Source organism: Salvelinus fontinalis, chromosome 14, assembly GCF_029448725.1.
Source record: "Salvelinus fontinalis isolate EN_2023a chromosome 14, ASM2944872v1, whole genome shotgun sequence".
Classification (NCBI taxonomy): domain Eukaryota; kingdom Metazoa; phylum Chordata; class Actinopteri; order Salmoniformes; family Salmonidae; genus Salvelinus; species Salvelinus fontinalis.
In genome coordinates this window covers 8,723,985-8,745,605 of record NC_074678.1, presented here as the reverse complement: position 1 = coordinate 8,745,605, position 21,621 = coordinate 8,723,985, and the positions used below count along the sequence as shown (strand labels likewise).

The 21,621-nt window shown below is 47.3% G+C and overlaps 1 protein-coding gene across 1 annotated transcript; it reads left to right on the top strand.

Annotated features, from left to right (window-relative positions):
• The first annotated feature begins 307 nt into the window (after positions 1 to 307).
• On the top strand, positions 308 to 21,009 carry LOC129811135 (tumor protein p63-regulated gene 1 protein-like). Its single transcript, XM_055862343.1, has 4 exons — positions 308 to 355; positions 932 to 1,184; positions 15,465 to 15,697; positions 20,585 to 21,009. The coding sequence occupies exons 1-4, from the start codon at positions 308 to 310 to the stop codon at positions 20,777 to 20,779; spliced, it is 729 nt and encodes a 242-aa protein (XP_055718318.1). The 3' UTR covers positions 20,780 to 21,009.
• Positions 21,010 to 21,621: the final 612 nt, after the last annotated feature.

The following is a 21,621-nucleotide window of genomic DNA, read 5'->3' as shown; positions in this document are numbered from 1 at the left end:
CTGGTATGTAGAGTTCTGCTTGGAGTAAACCCAACCTGGTATGTAGAGTTCTGCTTGGAGTAAACCCAACCTGGTATGTAGAGTTCTGCTTGGAGTAAACCCAACCTGGTATGTAGAGTTCTGCTTGGAGTAAACCCAACCTGGTATGTAGAGTTCTGCTTGGAGTAAACCCATCCTGGTTGCTGACTCCTTTACACTGCTACTGTTTACACTGTACCACACCTTTCTCTCTCCCTTTCTCTTCTCTCTCTCCCTTTCTCTTACCCTCTCTCCTGGAGGTTGGTTGATTGGCTGGCTGTCTAGGTACATGGATGGATGGATGGATGGCCGTGAGCGAGAGAAAGACTCTGAGGCTGTATTTAGCAGTCAGGGGATTTGTGAGTTTGCTGAGAGACAATGTGTGACACTGCCATGACAGCTGAACTGGTCTATGTATCCTTCCTTCCCTGGTGCTACAGGGAGACTCTGGAATTTATTGTCGCTCGCCCATCAGCTTAACTAAGAATTCAGTGTGTGTGTGTGTGGGGGGGTACATTTGCACAGATTAACTCTTCATTCAACACTATTCTATTATTACACTATTATTCCCTCCAAGCTGAACACCAAGCTCAGAGTCCTGGGTCTGAACACCAAGCTCAGAGCCCTGGGTCTGAACACCAAGCTCAGAGCCCTGGGTCTGGACACCAAGCTCAGAGCCCTGGGTCTGGACACCAAGCTCAGAGCCCTGGGTCTGGACACCAAGCTCAGAGTCCTGGGTCTGGACACCAAGCTCAGAGTCCTGGGTCTGGACACCAAGCTCAGAGCCCTGGGTCTGGACACCAAGCTCAGAGCCCTGGGTCTGGACACCAAGCTCAGAGCCCTGGGTCTGGACACCAAGCTCAGAGCCCTGGGTCTGGACACCAAGCTCAGAGCCCTGGGTCTGGACACCAAGCTCAGAGACCTGGGTCTGGGGGACACCAAGCTCAGAGACCTGGGTCTGGGGGACACCAAGCTCAGAGACCTGGGTCTGGGGGACACCAAGCTCAGAGACCTGGGTCTGGGGGACACCAAGCTCAGAGACCTGGGTCTGGGGGACACCAAGCTCAGAGACCTGGGTCTGGGGGACACCAAGCTCAGAGACCTGGGTCTGGGGGACACCAAGCTCAGAGACCTGGGTCTGGGGGACACCAAGCTCAGAGCCCTGGGTCTGGGGGACACCAAGCTCAGAGCCCTGGGTCTGGGGGACACCAAGCTCAGAGCCCTGGGTCTGGGGGACACCAAGCTCGGAGCCCTGGGTCTGAACACCAAGCTCAGAGTCCTGGGTCTGGACACCAAGCTCAGAGCCCTGGGTCTGGACACCAAGCTCAGAGCCCTGGGTCTGGACACCAAGCTCAGAGCCCTGGGTCTGGGGGACACCAAGCTCAGAGCCCTGGGTCTGGGGGACACCAAGCTCAGAGTCCTGGGTCTGGGGGACACCAAGCTCAGAGTCCTGGGTCTGGACACCAAGCTCAGAGCCCTGGGTCTGGACACCAAGCTCAGAGCCCTGGGTCTGAACACCACCCTCTGTAAATGGATTCTGGACTTCCTGACGGGAAAACCACAGGCTGTGAGGATTCACAGCAACACCTCCTACACACTGACTCTTAACACAGGGGCCCCCCAGGGGTGTGTCCTCAGCCCTCTGCTGTACTCCCTGTTCACCCAGGACTGCGTTGGTTTGCACCAACAGGCTCAGAGACACTCTTAACACAGGGGCCCCCCAGGGGTGTGTCCTCAGCCCTCTGCTGTACTCCCTGTTCACCCAGGACTGCGTTGGTTTGCACCAACAGGCTCAGAGACACTCTTAACACAGGGGCCCCCCAGGGGTGCGTCCTCAGCCCTCTGCTGTACTCCCTGTTCACCCAGGACTGCGTTGGTTTGCACCAACAGGCTCAGAGACACTCTTAACACATGGGCCCCCCAGGGGTGTGTCCTCAGCCCTCTGCTGTACTCCCTGTTCACCCAGGACTGCGTTGGTTTGCACCAACAGGCTCAGAGACACTCTTAACACATGGGCCCCCCAGGGGTGTGTCCTCAGCCCTCTGCTGTACTCACTGTTCACCCAGGACTGCGTTGGTTTGCACCAACAGGCTTAGAGACACTCTTAACACAGGGGCCCCCCAGGGGTGCGTCCTCAGTCCTCTGCTGTACTCCCTGTTCACCCAGGACTGCGTTGGTTTGCACGACACCTACTCCATCAAGTTTTCTGACGACACAACAGTTGTAGGCCTAATACTACTGCTGCTTCGTCGAGAACGTCCTGACCGGTTGCATCACGGCCTGGTAAGGGAAATGCTCCGTCCACGACCACAAGGCCTACCAACAGGTGGGTGAAGACGGCCCTGTACATCACTGGGAACGTGCTCTGTCCACGACCACAAGGCCTACCAACAGGTGGGTGAAGACGGCCCTGTACATCACTGGGACCGTGCTCTGTCCACGACCGCAAGGCCTACCAACAGGTGGGTGAAGACGGCCCTGTACATCACTGGGACCGTGCTCTGTCCACGACCGCAAGGCCTACCAACAGGTGGGTGAAGACGGCCCAGTACATCACTGGGACCGTGCTCCGTCCACGACCACAAGGCCTACCAACAGGTGGGTGAAGACGGCCCTGTACATCACTGGGACCGTGCTCCGTCCACGACCACAAGGCCTACCAACAGGTGGGTGAAGACGGCCCTGTACATCACTGGGACCGTGCTCCGTCCACGACCACAAGGCCTACCAACAGGTGGGTGAAGACGGCCCTATACATCACTGGGACCGTGCTTTGTCCACGACCGCAAGGCCTACCAACAGGTGGGTGAAGACGGCCCTGTACATTACCGGGATCGTGCTCTGTCCACGACCACAAGGCCTACCAACAGGTGGGTGAAGACGGCCCAGTACATCACTGGGACCGTGCTCCTACCTATCCAAGACATCTACTTGAAATGTTGCCTGAGGAAGTCCTGCAGTATCATCAACAACCCCTCTCCCTTACTGTTGGGCAGACTGTATCGGAGCATGATGTCTGTTACCAACAGGCTCAGAGACAGTTTCTATCTACAAGCCATCAGACTGTATCAGAGCATGAGGTCTGATACCAACAGGCTCAGAGACAGTTTCTATCTACAAGCCATCAGACTGTATCAGAGCATGAGGTCTGATACCAACAGGCTCAGAGACAGTTTCTATCTACAAACCATCAGACTGTATCAGAGCATGTGGTCTGTTACCAACAGGCTCAGAGACAGTTTCTGTCTACAAGCCATCAGACTGTATCAGAGCATGTGGTCTGTTACCAACAGGCTCAGAGACAGTTTCTGTCTACAAGCCATCAGACTGTATCAGAGCATGAGGTCTGATACCAACAGGTTCAGAGACAGTTTCTGTCTACAAGCCATCAGACTGTATCAGAGCATGAGGTCTGTTACCAACAGGCTCAGAGACAGTTTCTGTCTAAAAGCCATCAGACTGTATCAGAGCATGAGGTCTGTTACCAACAGGCTCAGAGACAGTTTCTGTCTACAAGCCATCAGACTGTATCAGAGCATGAGGTCTGATACCAACAGGCTCAGAGACAGTTTCTATCTACAAGCCATCAGACTGTATCAGAGCATGAGGTCTGATACCAACAGGCTCAGAGACTGTTTCTGTCTACAAGCCATCAGACTGTATCAGAGCATGAGGTCTGATACCAACAGGCTCAGAGACAGTTTCTGTCTACAAGCCATCAGACTGTATCAGAGCATGAGGTCTGATACCAACAGGCTCAGAGACAGTTTCTGTCTACAAGCCATCAGACTGTATCAGAGCATGAGGTCTGATACCAACAGGCTCAGAGACAGTTTCTATCTACAAGCCATCAGACTGTATCAGAGCATGAGGTCTGATACCAACAGGCTCAGAGACTGTTTCTGTCTACAAGCCATCAGACTGTATCAGAGCATGAGGTCTGATACCAACAGGCTCAGAGACAGTTTCTATCTACAAGCCATCAGACTGTATCAGAGCATGAGGTCTAATACCAACAGGCTCAGAGTCAGTTTCTATCTACAAGCCATCAGACTGCTGAACACTTGAACTGGACTGATCACCTGCTCTGATTCTCCACATCTTATCACTCTCACTCACTCACTCACTCACTCACTCACTCACTCACTCACACAGACATACACACACACACACACACACGTACATTCATGCTACACACACATCTCAACTGCTGCTACCAGTCTTTTATTATGATTGCTAAAGGCTGCACAATGTAACCACTCACCCCCAACCCACACTTCCCCCCAACCCCCACTTCCCCCCAACCCACACTTCCCCCCAACCCCCACTTACCCCCAACCCCCACTTCCCCCCAACCCCCACTTCCCCCCAACCCACACTTCCCCCCAACCCCCACTTACCCCCAACCCCCACTTCCCCAAAACGTGTAAATTATTGGAATATAAATTGTACCTTCCTGTTTTATATTGATGCTAAAATGTTTATTCTATTTGCTTTGTTTTGGATTCTTATAGATATATATATATTCTTATTGTAGTTTAATTGTCAAGACCTGCAAGTAAGCATTTTGTTGGAAGATAAAATAGTGTGTGTGTGTGTGTGTGTGTGTGTGTGTGTGTGTGGTGCGTGCGTGCGTCTACATTTGAAGTGACTTGCGTAAAAGAGGGCTTGCTATGTACAGCCCCCAGCAGTGTGTTTAGCTGTGGTGTATTATCAACACAGTGAAGACTTCCAAGGCCTCTGGCAGGTTAGAGAGCCCAGCCCTGTTGTGCCTGTCTGGGCTAGTCCCTCCAACCCTGGGTGCTTACCTGAGGAATTCTGCCTCCTTCAGACCCTTTTATATCTCCATTGATACCAGGGCAATAGGCTCCACGCTCATACAAAGGGAAGTGTGTACACACCTTATCCCCTCTCCTCCACCCTCGTCCTTCTTTTGGTGAAGTATAGTAAGTTGTCTATGAGCCGAGGCTTTAGGTCTTTGTGCCCTCCTGGGCTTATTGCTTTGGGTCTTTAGGTCTCCTTTCCTCCCAGGTGGGAACGTTTGGGCTGTGTCCCAAAAATCGCACCCTATTCCCTATTATAGTACACTATTGTTGACATTCATACACACACACACACACCCACCCTTTTACACTCATCATTTCCTGCTGCTCTGTTCTTTATTTTACTCATACTATTATCTATCCTAATGTCTAGTCACTTTACCCTGCCTTCATGTACATATCTACCTCAAATACCTTATTATTATCTATCCTGATGCCTAGTCACTTTACCCTGCCTTCATGTACATATCTACCTCTAATACCTTGTACCTCTCCACATTGATCTGGTACTGGTACTCCCTGTATATAGCTCCATATTGATATGGTACTTCCTGTATATAGCTCCACATTGATCTGGTACTCCCTGTATATAGCTCCACATTGATCTGGTACTTCCTGTATATAGCTCCACATTGATCTGGTACTCCCTGTATATAGCTCCACATTGATCTGGTACTGGTACTCCCTGTATATAGCTCCACATTGATCTGGTACTTCCTGTATATAGCTCCACATTGATCTGGTACTGGTACTCCCTGTATATAGCTCCACATTGATCTGGTACTTCCTGTATATAGCTCCACATTGATCTGGTACTTCCTGTATATAGCTCCATATTGATCTGGTACTCCCTGTATATAGCTCCACATTGATCTGGTACTTCCTGTATATAGCTCCATATTGATCTGGTACTTCCTGTATATAGCTCCACATTGATCTGGTACTCCCTGTATATAGCTCCACATTGATCTGGTACTTCCTGTATATAGCTCCATATTGATCTGGTACTTCCTGTATATAGCTCCACATTGATCTGGTACTGGTACTTCCTGTATATAGCTCCACATTGATCTGGTACTTCCTGTATATAGCTCCACATTGATCTGGTACTTCCTGTATATAGCTCCACATTGATCTGGTACTGGTACTTCCTGTATATAGCTCCACATTGATCTGGTACTTCCTGTATATAGATCCACATTGATCTGCTACTCCATGTATATAACTTTGTTCTTGTGTATTTTACTTTTTTCATCCAGTGTTACTATTTTAAAACTCTGAATTTTAGGGAAGGACTCGTAAGCAAGCATTTCAGGGTAAATTCTACACCAGTTGGTTCATGGGACAAATACAATTCGATTTGATTTCTATGTCGTAAGTAGTGCACTATATTGGGAATAGGGCTCTGATCTAAAGTAGTGCACTATATTGGGAATAGGGCTCTGATCTAAAGCAGTGCACTATATAGGGAATAGGGCTCTGATCTAAAGTAGTGCACTATATAGGGAATAGGGCTCTGATCTAAAGTAGTGCACTATATAGGGAATAGGGCTCTGGTCTAAAGTAGTGCACTATATAGGGAATAGGGCTCTGATCTAAAGTAGTGCATTATATAGGGAATAGGGCTCTGATCTAAAGTAGTGCACTATATAGGGAATAGGGCTCTGGTCTAAAGTAGTGCACTATATAGGGAATAGGGCTCTGATCTAAAGTAGTGCATTATATAGGGAATAGGGCTCTGATCTAAAGTAGTGCACTATATAGGGAATAGGGCTCTGGTCTAAAGTAGTGCACTATATAGGGAATAGGGCTCTGGTCTAAAGTAGTGCACTATATAGGGAATAGGGCTCTGATCTAAAGTAGTGCACTATATAGGGAATAGGGCTCTGATCTAAAGTAGTGCATTATATAGGGAATAGGGCTCTGATCTAAAGTAGTGCACTATATAGGGAATAGGGCTCTGGTCTAAAGTAGTGCACTATATAGGGAATGGGATGCCATTTGGGACGTAGCCTTGCTTTGGTAGCAGCTGGGCTGGAATGGCTGGCAGCACAAGGAGGTCAGGAGCCATTGTGTGTGTGTGTGTGTGTGTGTGTGTGTGTGTGTGTGTGTGTGTGTGTGTGTGTGTGTGTGTGTGTGTGTGTGTGTGTGTGTGTGTGTGTGTGTGTGTGTGTGTGTGTGTGTGTGTGTGTGTGTGTGTGTGTGTGTGTGTGTGTGTGTGTGTGTGTGTGTGTGTGTGGAGTGGTTGTGTAAACAGGTATAGTAGATGATTGCGTTATAAACGCAGCCCCACCCTGTCCTGCTGGCTAGGTGTGATATATAGAGGAGGAGGAGACAGCTGTATTCTGTAGCCTCAGGGATCGAAGTGGGCTTGGCAGGCAGGAAGTACTAGGTGTGTTCTGGAGGTACCGTAGAGGCCACTGTGAAGACAGAACATTAGGAAAGAATTAAAGCAGGATTAACCAAAAGGCAAGGATGGGGATTGTGAATGACCCACCGACAAGTCTCTATTCTTCCAACCACTGTCCTGTTCAGTATGCTACTGAGAAGGACTCAGGCTACCATTAATGCCCTGAGTGACAGAAGGGGAGAGAGGGAGAGTGAAGAGAGGGAGACGAGAGAGGGAGACGAGGGATAGAGGGATAGGAGAGAGAGGGAAAGAAGAGATAGGGAGAGGAGAGAGAGGGAGAGGAGAGAGGAAGAGGAGGGATAGAGGGATAGGAGAGAGAGGGAAAGAAGAGATAGGGAGAGGAGAGAAAGGGAGAGGAGAAAGGGAGAGGAGAAAGGGAGAAGAGAGAGAGGGAGAGAAGAGAAAGGGAGAGGAGAGAGAGGGAGAGGCTGTTGAAGTGTTTGGCAGGAAGTACTGTTGCTTAAGGTGTGTTCCAGAGGTCTCACTTGGCTGACAACAGAACATTAGAACAAATAAAATCAGGACAAATGGTGACTCAGCAATATTAAAAGCATGACCAACATTCAGGATGGGGAATGACTCAACTCTTTTAAGTATTCTCTGTCAATGTAACACACACAGGGAGGGAGCAGAGAGGAAGCAGAGGGGAGAGACGGAGCAGAGGACAGAGAGGAAGCAGAGGACAGAGAGGAAGCAGAGGACAGAGAGGGGGAGAGGACAGAGAGGGGGAGAGGACAGAGAGGGGGAGAGAGGGTGCAGAGGACAGAGAGGAAGCAGAGGACAGAGAGGGAGCAGAGGACAGAGAGGGAGCAGAGGACAGAGAGGAAGCAGAGGACAGAGAGGAAGCAGAGGACAGAGAGGAAGCAGAGGACAGAGAGGGGGAGAGAGGGAGCAGAGGACAGAGAGGGAGCAGAGGGGGAGAGAGGGAGCAGAGGACAGAGAGGGAGCAGAGGACAGAGAGGGAGCAGAGGACAGAGAGGGAGCAGAGGACAGAGAGGGAGCAGAGGACAGAGAGGGAGCAGAGGACAGAGAGGGAGCAGAGGACAGAGAGGGAGCAGAGGACAGAGAGGGAGCAGAGGACAGAGAGGGAGCAGAGGACAGAGAGGGAGCAGAGGACAGAGAGGAAGCAGAGGACAGAGAGGGGGTGAGACGGAGCAGAGGACAGAGAGGGAGCAGAGGACAGAGAGGGAGCAGAGGACAGAGAGGGAGCAGAGGACAGAGAGGAAGCAGAGGACAGAGAGGAAGCAGAGGACAGAGAGGGGGTGAGACGGAGCAGAGGACAGAGAGGGAGCAGAGGACAGAGAGGGAGCAGAGGACAGAGAGGGAGCAGAGGACAGAGAGGGAGCAGAGGACAGAGAGGGAGCAGAGGACAGAGAGGGAGCAGAGGACAGAGAGGGAGCAGAGGACAGAGAGGGAGCAGAGGACAGAGAGGGAGCAGAGGACAGAGAGGAAGCAGAGGACAGAGAGGAAGCAGAGGACAGAGAGGGGGTGTGACGGAGCAGAGGACAGAGAGGGAGCAGAGGACAGAGAAGGAGCAGAGGACAGAGAGGAAGCAGAGGACAGAGAGGAAGCAGAGGACAGAGAGGAAGCAGGGGACAGAGAGGAAGCAGAGGACAGAGAGGAAGCAGAGGACAGAGAGGAAGCAGAGGACAAAGAGGGAGCAGAGGACAGAGAGGAAGCAGGGGACAGAGAGGAAGCAGAGGACAGAGAGGGGGAGAGGACAGAGAGGGGGAGAGGACAGAGAGGGGGAGAGAGGGTGCAGAGGACAGAGAGGAAGCAGAGGACAGAGAGGGAGCAGAGGACAGAGAGGAAGCAGAGGACAGAGAGGGAGCAGAGGACAGAGAGGGAGCAGAGGACAGAGAGGGGGAGAGAGGGAGCAGAGGACAGAGAGGAAGCAGAGGACAGAGAGGGGGAGAGAGGGAGCAGAGGACAGAGAGGGAGCAGAGGACAGAGAGGGACAGAGAGGGAGCAGAGGACAGAGAGGGACAGAGAGGGGGAGAGAGGGAGCAGAGGACAGAGAGGGGGAGAGAGGGAGCAGAGGACAGCGAGGAAGCAGAGGACAGAGAGGAAGCAGAGGACAGAGAGGGAGCAGAGGACAGAGAGGGAGCAGAGGACAGAGAGGGAGCAGAGGACAGAGAGGGAGCAGAGGACAGAGAGGAAGCAGAGGACAGAGAGGGGGAGAGAGGGAGCAGAGGACAGAGAGGGAGCAGAGGACAGAGAGGGAGCAGAGGACAGAGAGGGAGCAGAGGACAGAGAGGGAGCAGAGGACAGAGAGGGAGCAGAGGACAGAGAGGGAGCAGAGGACAGAGAGGGAGCAGAGGACAGAGAGGGGGCAGAGGACAGAGAGGGAGCAGATTCCTCTGAATTGTAATGGAGTGAGAGAAGCTATACAGGCTTATTTATCTTCCAATTGTGTCTTGATAAATAGGATTCTGTGTGATAGGCGTATAAGGAAAACGGAAAGGCATCGTGTGGTTGCACTGTAGATAACCCGTCACAAGTAGTCAATACCAGGTTGTGTTTCAATTTTCACTGGTCAAATACCACTAATCATTCAATGAGGCAGATGGCTCATTCATAACCCTTTGATATTGCCAACCACTTTCAGAACTGTTTTAATTGACAAGATTAGAAAACGTAGACATGTCATGCAAACAACAAACGCTGAGCCTTCATATTCATGTCAAACAGACCAACTCATGAAAGACAAGCGCTGTAGTTTTCTGTTCCACCAAGTGGATGTGGAAGAGGTCATTTTTTTAAATATATATAAATAAGGACAAACCACCTGGTTCCCGACAACCTGGATGGTGAATTACTGAGGTTGGTAGCAGAATACATCGTGACTCCTGTTTTGCCACATCTTTAATCCTAGAAGATGGAGTGTGCCCTCAGGCCTGGGGGGTGACAAAGGTCATTCTGCTGTCCAAAAAATAGCAGAGCACCCCTTTAATGGTTCAGACAGCAGACCAATCAGCCTGTTACCGGTGCTTAACAAACTGTTGGGGAAAAAAGAGTGTTCGACCAAATGTTTTAATTTTTTTATTTAACCTTTATTTAACAAGGCAAGTTAGAGAGACAAAACAACACTACATAAAGAGAGACCTAAGACAACAACATAGCAAGGCAGCAACACATGACAACACAACATGGTAGCAGCATAATCTATCACATCCCATACGGGCCGGGCAGGAAGACTGTCCATTCAGATAATACCCTAGTCTATCACATCCATACTGTCCAGGCAGGAAGACTGTCCATTCAGATAATACCCTAGTCTATCACATCCATACTGTCCAGGCAGGAAGACTGTCCATTCAGATAATACCCTAGTCTATCACATCCATACTGTCCAGGCAGGAAGACTGTCCATTCAGATAATACCCTAGTCTATCACATCCATACTGTCCAGGCAGGAAGACTGTCCATTCAGATAATACCCTAGTCTATCACATCCATACTGTCCAGGCAGGAAGACTGTCCATTCAGATAATACCCTAGTCTATCACATCCATACTGTCCAGGCAGGAAGACTGTCCATTCAGATAATACCCTAGTCTATCACATCCATACTGTCCAGGCAGGAAGACTGTCCATTCAGATAATACCCTAGTCTATCACATCCATACTGTCCAGGCAGGAAGACTGTCCATTCAGATAATACCCTAGTCTATCACATCCATACTGTCCAGGCAGGAAGACTGTCCATTCAGATAATACCCTAGTCTATCACATCCATACTGTCCAGGCAGGAAGACTGGCCCTTATGGATGTTTCAACATGATAATACTGTTCAGTAATATACCCATCATGATGACATACAGGTTACATACAGGTTACATACATACAGGTTACATACAGGTTACATACAGGTTACATACATACAGGTTACATACATACAGGTTACATACATACAGGTTACATACATACAGGTTACATACAGGTTACATACAGATTACATACAGGTTACATACATACAGGTTATATACAGGTTACATACAGGTTATATACAGGTTACATACAGGTTACATACAGATTATACACAGGTTACATACAGATTACAAACAGGTTATATACAGGTTACATACAGGTTACATACAGATTACAAACAGGTTACATACAGATTACAAACAGGTTACATACAGATTACATACAGGTTACATACATGTTACATACAGGTTATATACAGGTTACATACAAGTTATATACAGGTTACATACAGGTTACATACAGGTTATATACAGGTTACATACAGGTTACATACAGGTTACATACATGTTACATACAGGTTACATACAGGTTACATACAGGTTACATACAGGTTATATACAGGTTACATACAAGTTATATACAAGTTATATACAGGTTACATACAGGTTACATACAGGTTATATACAGGTTACATACAGGTTACATACAGGTTATATACAGGTTACATACAGGTTATATACAGGTTACATACAAGTTACATACATGTTACATACAGGTTACATACAGGTTACATACAGGTTACATACAGGTTATATACAGGTTACATACAGGTTATATACAGGTTACATACAAGTTACATACATGTTACATACAGGTTATATACAAGTTACATACAGGTTACATACATACAGGTTACATACAGGTTACATACAGGTTACATACATACAGGTTATATACAGGTTACATACAGGTTACATACAGGCTACATACAGGCTATATACAGGCTATATACAGGTTACATACAGGTTACATACAGGTTACATACAGGCTACATACAGGCTATATGCAGGTTACATACAGGTTACATACAGGTTACATCAAATCAAATCAAATGTATTTATATAGCCCTTCGTACATCAGCTAATATCTCGAAGTGCTGTACAGAAACCCAGCCTAAAACCCCAAACAGCAAGCATTGCAGGTGTAGAAGCACGGTGGCTAGGAAAAACTCCCTAGAAAGGCCAGAACCTAGGAAGAAACCTAGAGAGGAACCAGGCTATGAGGGGTGGCCAGTCCTCTTCTGGCTGTGCCGGAAGGAGATTATAACAGAACACGGCCAAGATGTTCAAATGTTCATAGATGACCAGCATGGTCAAATAATAATAATCACAGTGGTTGTCGAGGGTGCAACAAGTCAGCACCTCAGGAGTAAATGTCAGTTGGCTTTTCATAGCCAATCATTAAGAGTATCTCTACCGCTCCTGCTGTCTCTAGAGAGTTGAAAACAGCAGGTCTGGGACAGGTAGCACGTCCGATGAACAAAGGTAGCATGTCCGGTGAACAAAGTACATACAGATTACATACAAACTACATGCATGTTACATACAGATTACATACAAACTACATACAGGTTACATGTGCAGTTTACTGTTGATTATTTGTGTTGACTGGTTCTGAATTTGTTATTTCAAGACTGTCATTGTGTTTCTCTGTGTGTTTTCATGTCATTGTGTTTCTCTGTGTGTTCTCAGGAGAGGAGGAGAGGGTGTGACTGTCATTCTGTTTCTCTGTGTGTTTTCATGTCATTATGTTTCTCTGTGTGTTCTCAGGAGAGGAGGAGAGGGTGTGACTGTCATTCTGTTTCTCTGTGTGTTTTCATGTCATTATGTTTCTCTGTGTGTTTTCAGGAGAGAAGGAGAGGGTGTGACTGTCATTGTGTTTCTCTGTGTGTTTTCATGTCATTATGTTTCTCTGTGTGTTCTCAGGAGAGAAGGAGAGGGTGTGACTGTCATTCTGTTTCTCTGTGTGTTTTCATGTCATTATGTTTCTCTGTGTGTTTTCAGGAGAGAAGGAGAGGGTGTGACTGTCATTCTGTTTCTCTGTGTGTTTTCATGTCATTATGTTTCTCTGTGTGTTTTCAGGAGAGAAGGAGAGGGTGTGACTGTCATTGTGTTTCTCTGTGTGTTTTCATGTCATTGTGTTTCTCTGTGTGTTTTCATGTCATTGTGTTTCTCTGTGTGTTCTCAGGAGAGAAGGAGAGGATGTGACTGTCATTGTGTTTCTCTGTGTGTTCTCAGGAGAGAAGGAGAGGATGTGACTGTCATTGTGTTTCTCTGTGTGTTTTCATGTCATTGTGTTTCTCTGTGTGTTTTCATGTCATTGTGTTTCTCTGTGTGTTCTCAGGAGAGAAGGAGAGGATGTGACTGTCATTCTGTTTCTCTGTGTGTTTTCATGTCATTGTGTTTCTCTGTGTGTTTTCAGGAGAGAAGGAGAGGATGTGACTGTCATTCTGTTTCTCTGTGTGTTTTCATGTCATTATGTTTCTCTGTGTGTTCTCAGGAGAGAAGGAGAGGGTGTGACTGTCATTGTGTTTCTCTGTGTGTTTTCAGGAGAGAAGGAGAGGATGTGACTGTCATTGTGTTTCTCTGTGTGTTTTCAGGAGAGAAGGAGAGGATGTGACTGTCATTGTGTTTCTCTGTGTGTTTTCATGTCATTATGTTTCTCTGTGTGTTTTCAGGAGAGAAGGAGAGGGTGTGACTGTCATTCTGTTTCTCTGTGTGTTTTCATGTCATTATGTTTCTCTGTGTGTTTTCAGGAGAGAAGGAGAGGGTGTGACTGTCATTCTGTTTCTCTGTGTGTTTTCATGTCATTATGTTTCTCTGTGTGTTTTCAGGAGAGAAGGAGAGGGTGTGACTGTCATTCTGTTTCTCTGTGTGTTTTCATGTCATTATGTTTCTCTGTGTGTTCTCAGGAGAGAAGGAGAGGGTGTGACTGTCATTCTGTTTCTCTGTGTGTTTTCATGTCATTATGTTTCTCTGTGTGTTTTCAGGAGAGAAGGAGAGGGTGTGACTGTCATTCTGTTTCTCTGTGTGTTTTCATGTCATTATGTTTCTCTGTGTGTTCTCAGGAGAGAAGGAGAGGGTGTGACTGTCATTCTGTTTCTCTGTGTGTTTTCATGTCATTATGTTTCTCTGTGTGTTCTCAGGAGAGAAGGAGAGGGTGTGACTGTCATTCTGTTTCTCTGTGTGTTTTCATGTCATTATGTTTCTCTGTGTGTTTTCAGGAGAGAAGGAGAGGGTGTGACTGTCATTCTGTTTCTCTGTGTGTTTTCATGTCATTATGTTTCTCTGTGTGTTTTCAGGAGAGAAGGAGAGGGTGTGACTGTCATTGTGTTTCTCTGTGTGTTTTCATGTCATTGTGTTTCTCTGTGTGTTTTCATGTCATTGTGTTTCTCTGTGTGTTCTCAGGAGAGAAGGAGAGGGTGTGACTGTCATTGTGTTTCTCTGTGTGTTTTCAGGAGAGAAGGAGAGGATGTGACTGTCATTGTGTTTCTCTGTGTGTTCTCAGGAGAGAAGGAGAGGATGTGACTGTCATTGTGTTTCTCTGTGTGTTCTCAGGAGAGAAGGAGAGGATGTGACTGTCATTGTGTTTCTCTGTGTGTTTTCATGTCATTGTGTTTCTCTGTGTGTTTTCATGTCATTGTGTTTCTCTGTGTGTTCTCAGGAGAGAAGGAGAGGATGTGACTGTCATTCTGTTTCTCTGTGTGTTTTCATGTCATTGTGTTTCTCTGTGTGTTTTCAGGAGAGAAGGAGAGGATGTGACTGTCATTCTGTTTCTCTGTGTGTTTTCATGTCATTATGTTTCTCTGTGTGTTCTCAGGAGAGAAGGAGAGGGTGTGACTGTCATTGTGTTTCTCTGTGTGTTTTCAGGAGAGAAGGAGAGGATGTGACTGTCATTGTGTTTCTCTGTGTGTTTTCATGTCATTATGTTTCTCTGTGTGTTTTCAGGAGAGAAGGAGAGGGTGTGACTGTCATTCTGTTTCTCTGTGTGTTTTCATGTCATTATGTTTCTCTGTGTGTTTTCAGGAGAGAAGGAGAGGGTGTGACTGTCATTCTGTTTCTCTGTGTGTTTTCATGTCATTATGTTTCTCTGTGTGTTTTCAGGAGAGAAGGAGAGGGTGTGACTGTCATTCTGTTTCTCTGTGTGTTTTCATGTCATTATGTTTCTCTGTGTGTTCTCAGGAGAGAAGGAGAGGGTGTGACTGTCATTCTGTTTCTCTGTGTGTTTTCATGTCATTATGTTTCTCTGTGTGTTTTCAGGAGAGAAGGAGAGGGTGTGACTGTCATTCTGTTTCTCTGTGTGTTTTCATGTCATTATGTTTCTCTGTGTGTTCTCAGGAGAGAAGGAGAGGGTGTGACTGTCATTCTGTTTCTCTGTGTGTTTTCATGTCATTGTGTTTCTCTGTGTGTTCTCAGGAGAGAAGGAGAGGGTGTGACTGTCATTGTGTTTCTCTGTGTGTTTTCATGTCATTCTGTTTCTCTGTGTGTTTTCATGTCATTGTGTTTCTCTGTGTGTTCTCAGGAGAGAAGGAGACGGTGTGCGTGTGTTCTGGGACCGGCTAAGGGAACCCTCATTCTCGTCTCGGTGGAACCCGTTCGCTACAGACTACCCGTTCAGCACCTTTACCTATCACCCTGTCAGAAACATAGACCACAGCTTCACTGCTCTCTGTGATGTAAGTTTTGTGATGTGTACCATTCCCTATTCCACCCTACCTCCCTACATTTTACACCCTACCTCCCTACCACCCGACATATTCCACCCTACCATCTAACGCCCTACCACCCTACCTTCCTTTCACCCTACCATCTTACACCCTACCACCCTACCATCCTACACCCTACCATCCTACCATCTAACGCCCTACCACCCTACTACCCTACCATCCTACCATCCTACTACCCTACCATCCTACCATCCTACCACCCTACCATCCTACACCCTACCACGCTAATTCTCTACACCCTACCACCCTACCATCCTACTACCCTACCATCCTACCATCTTACCACCCTACGCCTACCATCCTACCAACCTACCACCCTACGCCCAACCAACCTACCACCCTAATACTCTTTACCCTACCAATCGACCACCCTACCAACCTACCACCCTACGAAACCTACCACCCTACTCCCGACCATCTTATCACCCTACGCTCTACCATCCTACCAACCTACCACCCTACGCCCAACCAACCTACCACCCTACCAAACCTACCACCCTACGCCCAACCATCCCACCACCCTACCACCCTAATACTCTACCCCCTACCACCCTACCACCCTAATACTCTACACCCTACCACCCTACCACCCTAATACTCTACACCCTACCATACTACCACCATAATACTCTACACCCTACCACCCTACCACCCTAATACTCTACACCCTACCATCCTACCACCCTAATACTCTACACCCTACCATACTACCACCCTAATACTCTACACCCTACCATCCTACCACCCTACATCCTACCACCCTAATACTCTACACTCTACCATCCTACCACCCTAATACTTTACCCCCTACCACCGTACCACCCTAATACTCTACCCCCTACCACCCTACCACCCTACCACCCTAATACTCTACACCCTACCATCCTACCACCCTACATCCTACCACCCTAATACTCTACACTCTACCATCCTACCACCCTAATACTTTACCCCCTACCACCGTACCACCCTAATACTCTACACCCTACCATCCTACCACCTACATCCTACCACCCTAATACTCTACCATCCTACCACCCTACCACCCTACCATCCTACCACCCTACCATCCTACCATCTACCATCCTACCACCCTAACAATCTACACTCTACCACCCTACCATCCTACCACCCTACCATCCTACCACCCTACCATCCTACCACCCTACCATCCTACCATCCTAATACTCTACACCCTACCACTCTACCATCCTACCACCCTACACCAGACCATTCAAATCAAATCAAATGTTATTTGTCACATACACATATTTAGCAGAAGTTATAGGCCAGCAGCATACCACCCTGCATACCACTGCCGGCTTGCTTCTGAAGCTAAGCAGCGTTGGTCCTGGTCAGTCCCTGGATGGGAGACCAGATGCTGCTGGAAGTGGTGTTGGAGGGCCAGTAGGAGGCACTCTTTCCTCTGGTCTAAAAAATATCCCAATGCCCCAGGGCAGTGATTGGGGACACTGCCCTGTATAGGGTGCCGTCTTTCGGATGGGACGTTAAACGGGTGTCCTGACTCTCTGAGGTCATTAAAGATCCCATGGCACTTATCGTAAGAGTAGGGGTGTTAACCCCGGTGTCCTGGCTAAATTCCCAATCTGGCCCTCAAACCATCATGGCCACCTAATCATCCCCAGCTTACAATTGGCTCATTCATCCCCCTCCTCTCCCCTGTAACTATTCCCCAGGTCGTTGCTGCAAATGAGAACGTGTTCTCAGTCAACTTACCTGGTAAAATAACGGTAAAATAAATAAATAAAAATAAATAAATAGTGGGTGTAGTGAAATGCTTGTGTTCCTAGCTCCAACAGTTCAGTAATATCTAACAATTCACAACAATACACACACATCTAAAAGTAAAATAATGGAATTAAGAAATATATAAATAGTAGGACAAGTCATGTCAGAGTGGCATGGACTAAAATACAGTAGAATAGAATACAGTAGAATAGAATACAGTATATACATATGAGATGAGTAAAGCAGTATGTAAACATTAAAGTGACCAGTGTTCTGTTATTAAAGTGACCAGTGATTCCATGTCTATGTATAGAGGGCAGCAGCCTCTAAGGTGGAGGGTGGAGTAACATTATTAAAGTGACCAGTGATTCCATGTCTATGTATAGAGGGCAGCAGCCTCTAAGGTGCAGGGTGGAGTAACATTATTAAAGTGTGATTCCATGTCTATGTATAGAGGGCAGCAGCCTCTAAGGTGGAGGGTGGAGTAACATTATTAAAGTGACCAGTGATTCCATGTCTATGTATAGAGGGCAGCAGCCTCTAAGGTGCAGGGTGGAGTAACATTATTAAAGTGTGATTCCATGTCTATGTATAGAGGGCAGCAGCCTCTAAGGTGCAGGGTGGAGTAACATTATTAAAGTGTGATTCCATGTCTATGTATAGAGGGCAGTAGCCTCTAAGGTGCAGGGTGGAGTAACATTATTAAAGTGACCAGTGATTCCATGTCTATGTATAGAGGGCAGCAGTCTCTAAGGTGCAGGGTGGAGTAACATTATTAAAGTGTGATTCCATGTCTATGTATAGAGGGCAGCAGCCTCTAAGGTGCAGGGTGGAGTAACATTATTAAAGTGACCAGTGATTCCATGTCTATGTATAGAGGGCAGCAGCCTCTAAGGTGCAGGGTGGAGTAACATTATTAAAGTGTGATTCCATGTCTATGTATAGAGGGCAGCAGCCTCTAAGGTGCAGGGTGGAGTAACATTATTAAAGTGACCAGTGATTCCATGTCTATGTATAGAGGGCAGCAGCCTCTAAGGTGGAGGGTGGAGTAACATTATTAAAGTGTGATTCCATGTCTATGTATAGAGGGCAGCAGCCTCTAAGGTGGAGGGTGGAGTAACATTATTAAAGTGTGATTCCATGTCTATGTATAGAGGGCAGCAGCCTCTAAGGTGGAGGGTGGAGTAACATTATTAAAGTGTGATTCCATGTCTATGTATAGAGGGCAGCAGCCTCTAAGGTGCAGGGTGGAGTAACATTATTAAAGTGACCAGTGATTCCATGTCTATGTATAGAGGGCAGCAGCCTCTAAGGTGCAGGGTTGAGTAACATTATTAAAGTGTGATTCCATGTCTATGTATAGAGGGCAGCAGCCTCTAAGGTGGAGGGTGGAGTAACATTATTAAAGTGTGATTCCATGTCTATGTATAGAGGGCAGCAGCCTCTAAGGTGCAGGGTGGAGTAACATTATTAAAGTGTGATTCCATGTCTATGTATAGAGGGCAGCAGCCTCTAAGGTGCAGGGTGGAGTAACATTATTAAAGTGACCAGTGATTCCATGTCTCTGTATAGAGGGCAGCAGCCTCTAAGGTGGAGGGTGGAGTAACATTATTAAAGTGTGATTCCATGTCTATGTATAGAGGGCAGCAGCCTCTAAGGTGGAGGGTGGAGTAACATTATTAAAGTGACTAGTGATTCCATGTCTCTGTATAGAGGGCAGCAGCCTCTAAGGTGCAGGGTGGAGTAACATTATTAAAGTGTGATTCCATGTCTATGTATAGAGGGCAGCAGCCTCTAAGGTGGAGGGTGGAGTAACATTATTAAAGTGACTAGTGATTCCATGTCTATGTATAGAGGGCAGCAGCCTCTAAGGTGGAGGGTGGAGTAACATTATTAAAGTGTGATTCCATGTCTATGTATAGAGGGCAGCAGTCTCTAAGGTGCAGGGTGGAGTAACATTATTAAAGTGGCCAGTGATTCCATGTCTATGTATAGAGGGCAGCAGCCTCTAAGGTGGAGGGTGGAGTAACATTATTAAAGTGACCAGTGATTCCATGTCTATGTATAGAGGGCAGCAGCCTCTAAGGTGCAGGGTGGAGTAACATTATTAAAGTGACCAGTGATTCCATGTCTATGTATAGAGGGCAGCAGCCTCTAAGGTGCAGGGTGGAGTAACATTATTAAAGTGACCAGTGATTCCATGTCTATGTATAGAGGGCAGCAGCCTCTAAGGTGGAGGGTGGAGTAACATTATTAAAGTGACCAGTGATTCCATGTCTATGTATAGAGGGCAGCAGTCTCTAAGGTGCAGGGTGGAGTAACATTATTAAAGTGTGATTCCATGTCTATGTATAGAGGGCAGCAGCCTCTAGGGTGGAGGGTTGAGTAACCGGGTGGTAGCCGGCTAGTGATGACTATTTAACAGTCTGATGGCCTTGAGATAGAAGATATTTTGGCAGACCGTACCACCCCCTCGAGAGTCGGTACCAGGCAGTGTTACAGCCCGACAGGAAGCTCTCAATTGTGCGCCTCAATTTGTGAGGTTCTTAGTGGCCAAGCTGAATTTCTTTAGCCTCCTGAGGTTGAAGAAACGCTGTAGCATTTCAGATCATTAGTGATCTTCCCTCTCTCCCTCCCTTTCTCAAACAACAAGACACACGGCCATGCGCATTAGATCACATGCTGTGTCTCGACGAACTGTGCCGATTCAACATGTAGAGTAGTCGGGAAATGAATAGAATATTGCAGCCGATGTTCTGTGTTCAGAGGCGATAGAGAGGCCAAGCGCTGTTTTTAACTTTTCCTCTCTCTCCCTCCTCTCTTCCTCTCTCTCTCCTCCTCCTCTCTTCCTCTCTCTCTCCCTCCTCTGTCTCTACCTCATCTCTTACTCTGTCTCTCCCTCCTCTCTTCCTCTGTCTCTCCCTCCTCTCTTCCTCTCTCTCCCTCCTCTCTTCCTCTGTCTCCCTCCTCTTGTCCTCTGTCTCTACCTCATCTCTTCCTCTCTCTCTCCCTCCTCTCTTCCTCTTTCTCTCCCTCCTCTGTCTCTCCCTCCCCTCTTCCTCTATCTCTCCCCCCTCCCTTTCTCAGATCCAAAGTTTCCGTGAGCAGCTAACGGAAGCAGCCCAGAAGGCCCACCTACAGACGCCCGTCCCTGGCAAGGCCAACGGGGTCCTGGTGCTGAACCAGCGCCTGCTCATCGAGGCCTACGTGGGTCTAATGTCCTATATCGGCAACCAGAACAAACTGGGATACAGTCTGGCACGGGGAAACGTTGGGTTTTAAACTAGGATTTGTCTTTGTTGCTTTTCAATGTACATTACTACTTCATTACTTAACCCTATTTTACAGTTTGTTTTCTTGGCTTGTTCAACTACAGTCAGTCTGAAATTGAAAAGTATGTAGTTCTCTATCGTTTTTATTACCTAAAGGCTAAAGTCTACTGTAATTTCATACACAAATTACCGTGCCAAATTCTTCCTGACATCACAGTCAATAAAGTTTTTGCATTACCATCCGTGACTGTACAGCTCTGATTTACCATCCTCTAACTCAATCACTTAATGTACAAACAGACACCAGGCTCCCGAGTGGCACAGCGGTCTAAGGCATCTCAGTGCTAGAGGCGTAACCGGCCATGATTGGGAGTCCCACAGGGCGGCGCACAATTGGCCCAGCGTCGAACGGGTTAGGGTTTGGCCCGGGGTAGGCTGAATTTGTTCTCCAGTTAAATAAAGGTTAAATAAATGAAATCTAGGAGCTTTACCTCTGTAGTTATTAATCATTCAGCTTTGTAATGGGAGCTTCTCCCTCCATGGTCATTTATGGTTCCCTATTCCCTATGTAGAGCACTACTTTAGGCCAGGGCCATGCTGGTGTGTTTGTGTGTGTCTAAGAGAGACAGAGAGAGCGAGAGACACAGAGAGAGATGCAGACAGACAGAGAGACAGACAGAGAGACAGATGCAGACAGATAGACAGATGCAGACAGACAGATGCAGACAGACAGACAGATGCATACAGACAGATGCAGACAGACAGACAGACAGACAGGCAGACAGACAGACAGACAGACAGACAGACAGACAGACAGACAGACAGACAGAGAGAGAGAGTCTAAGGCACTGC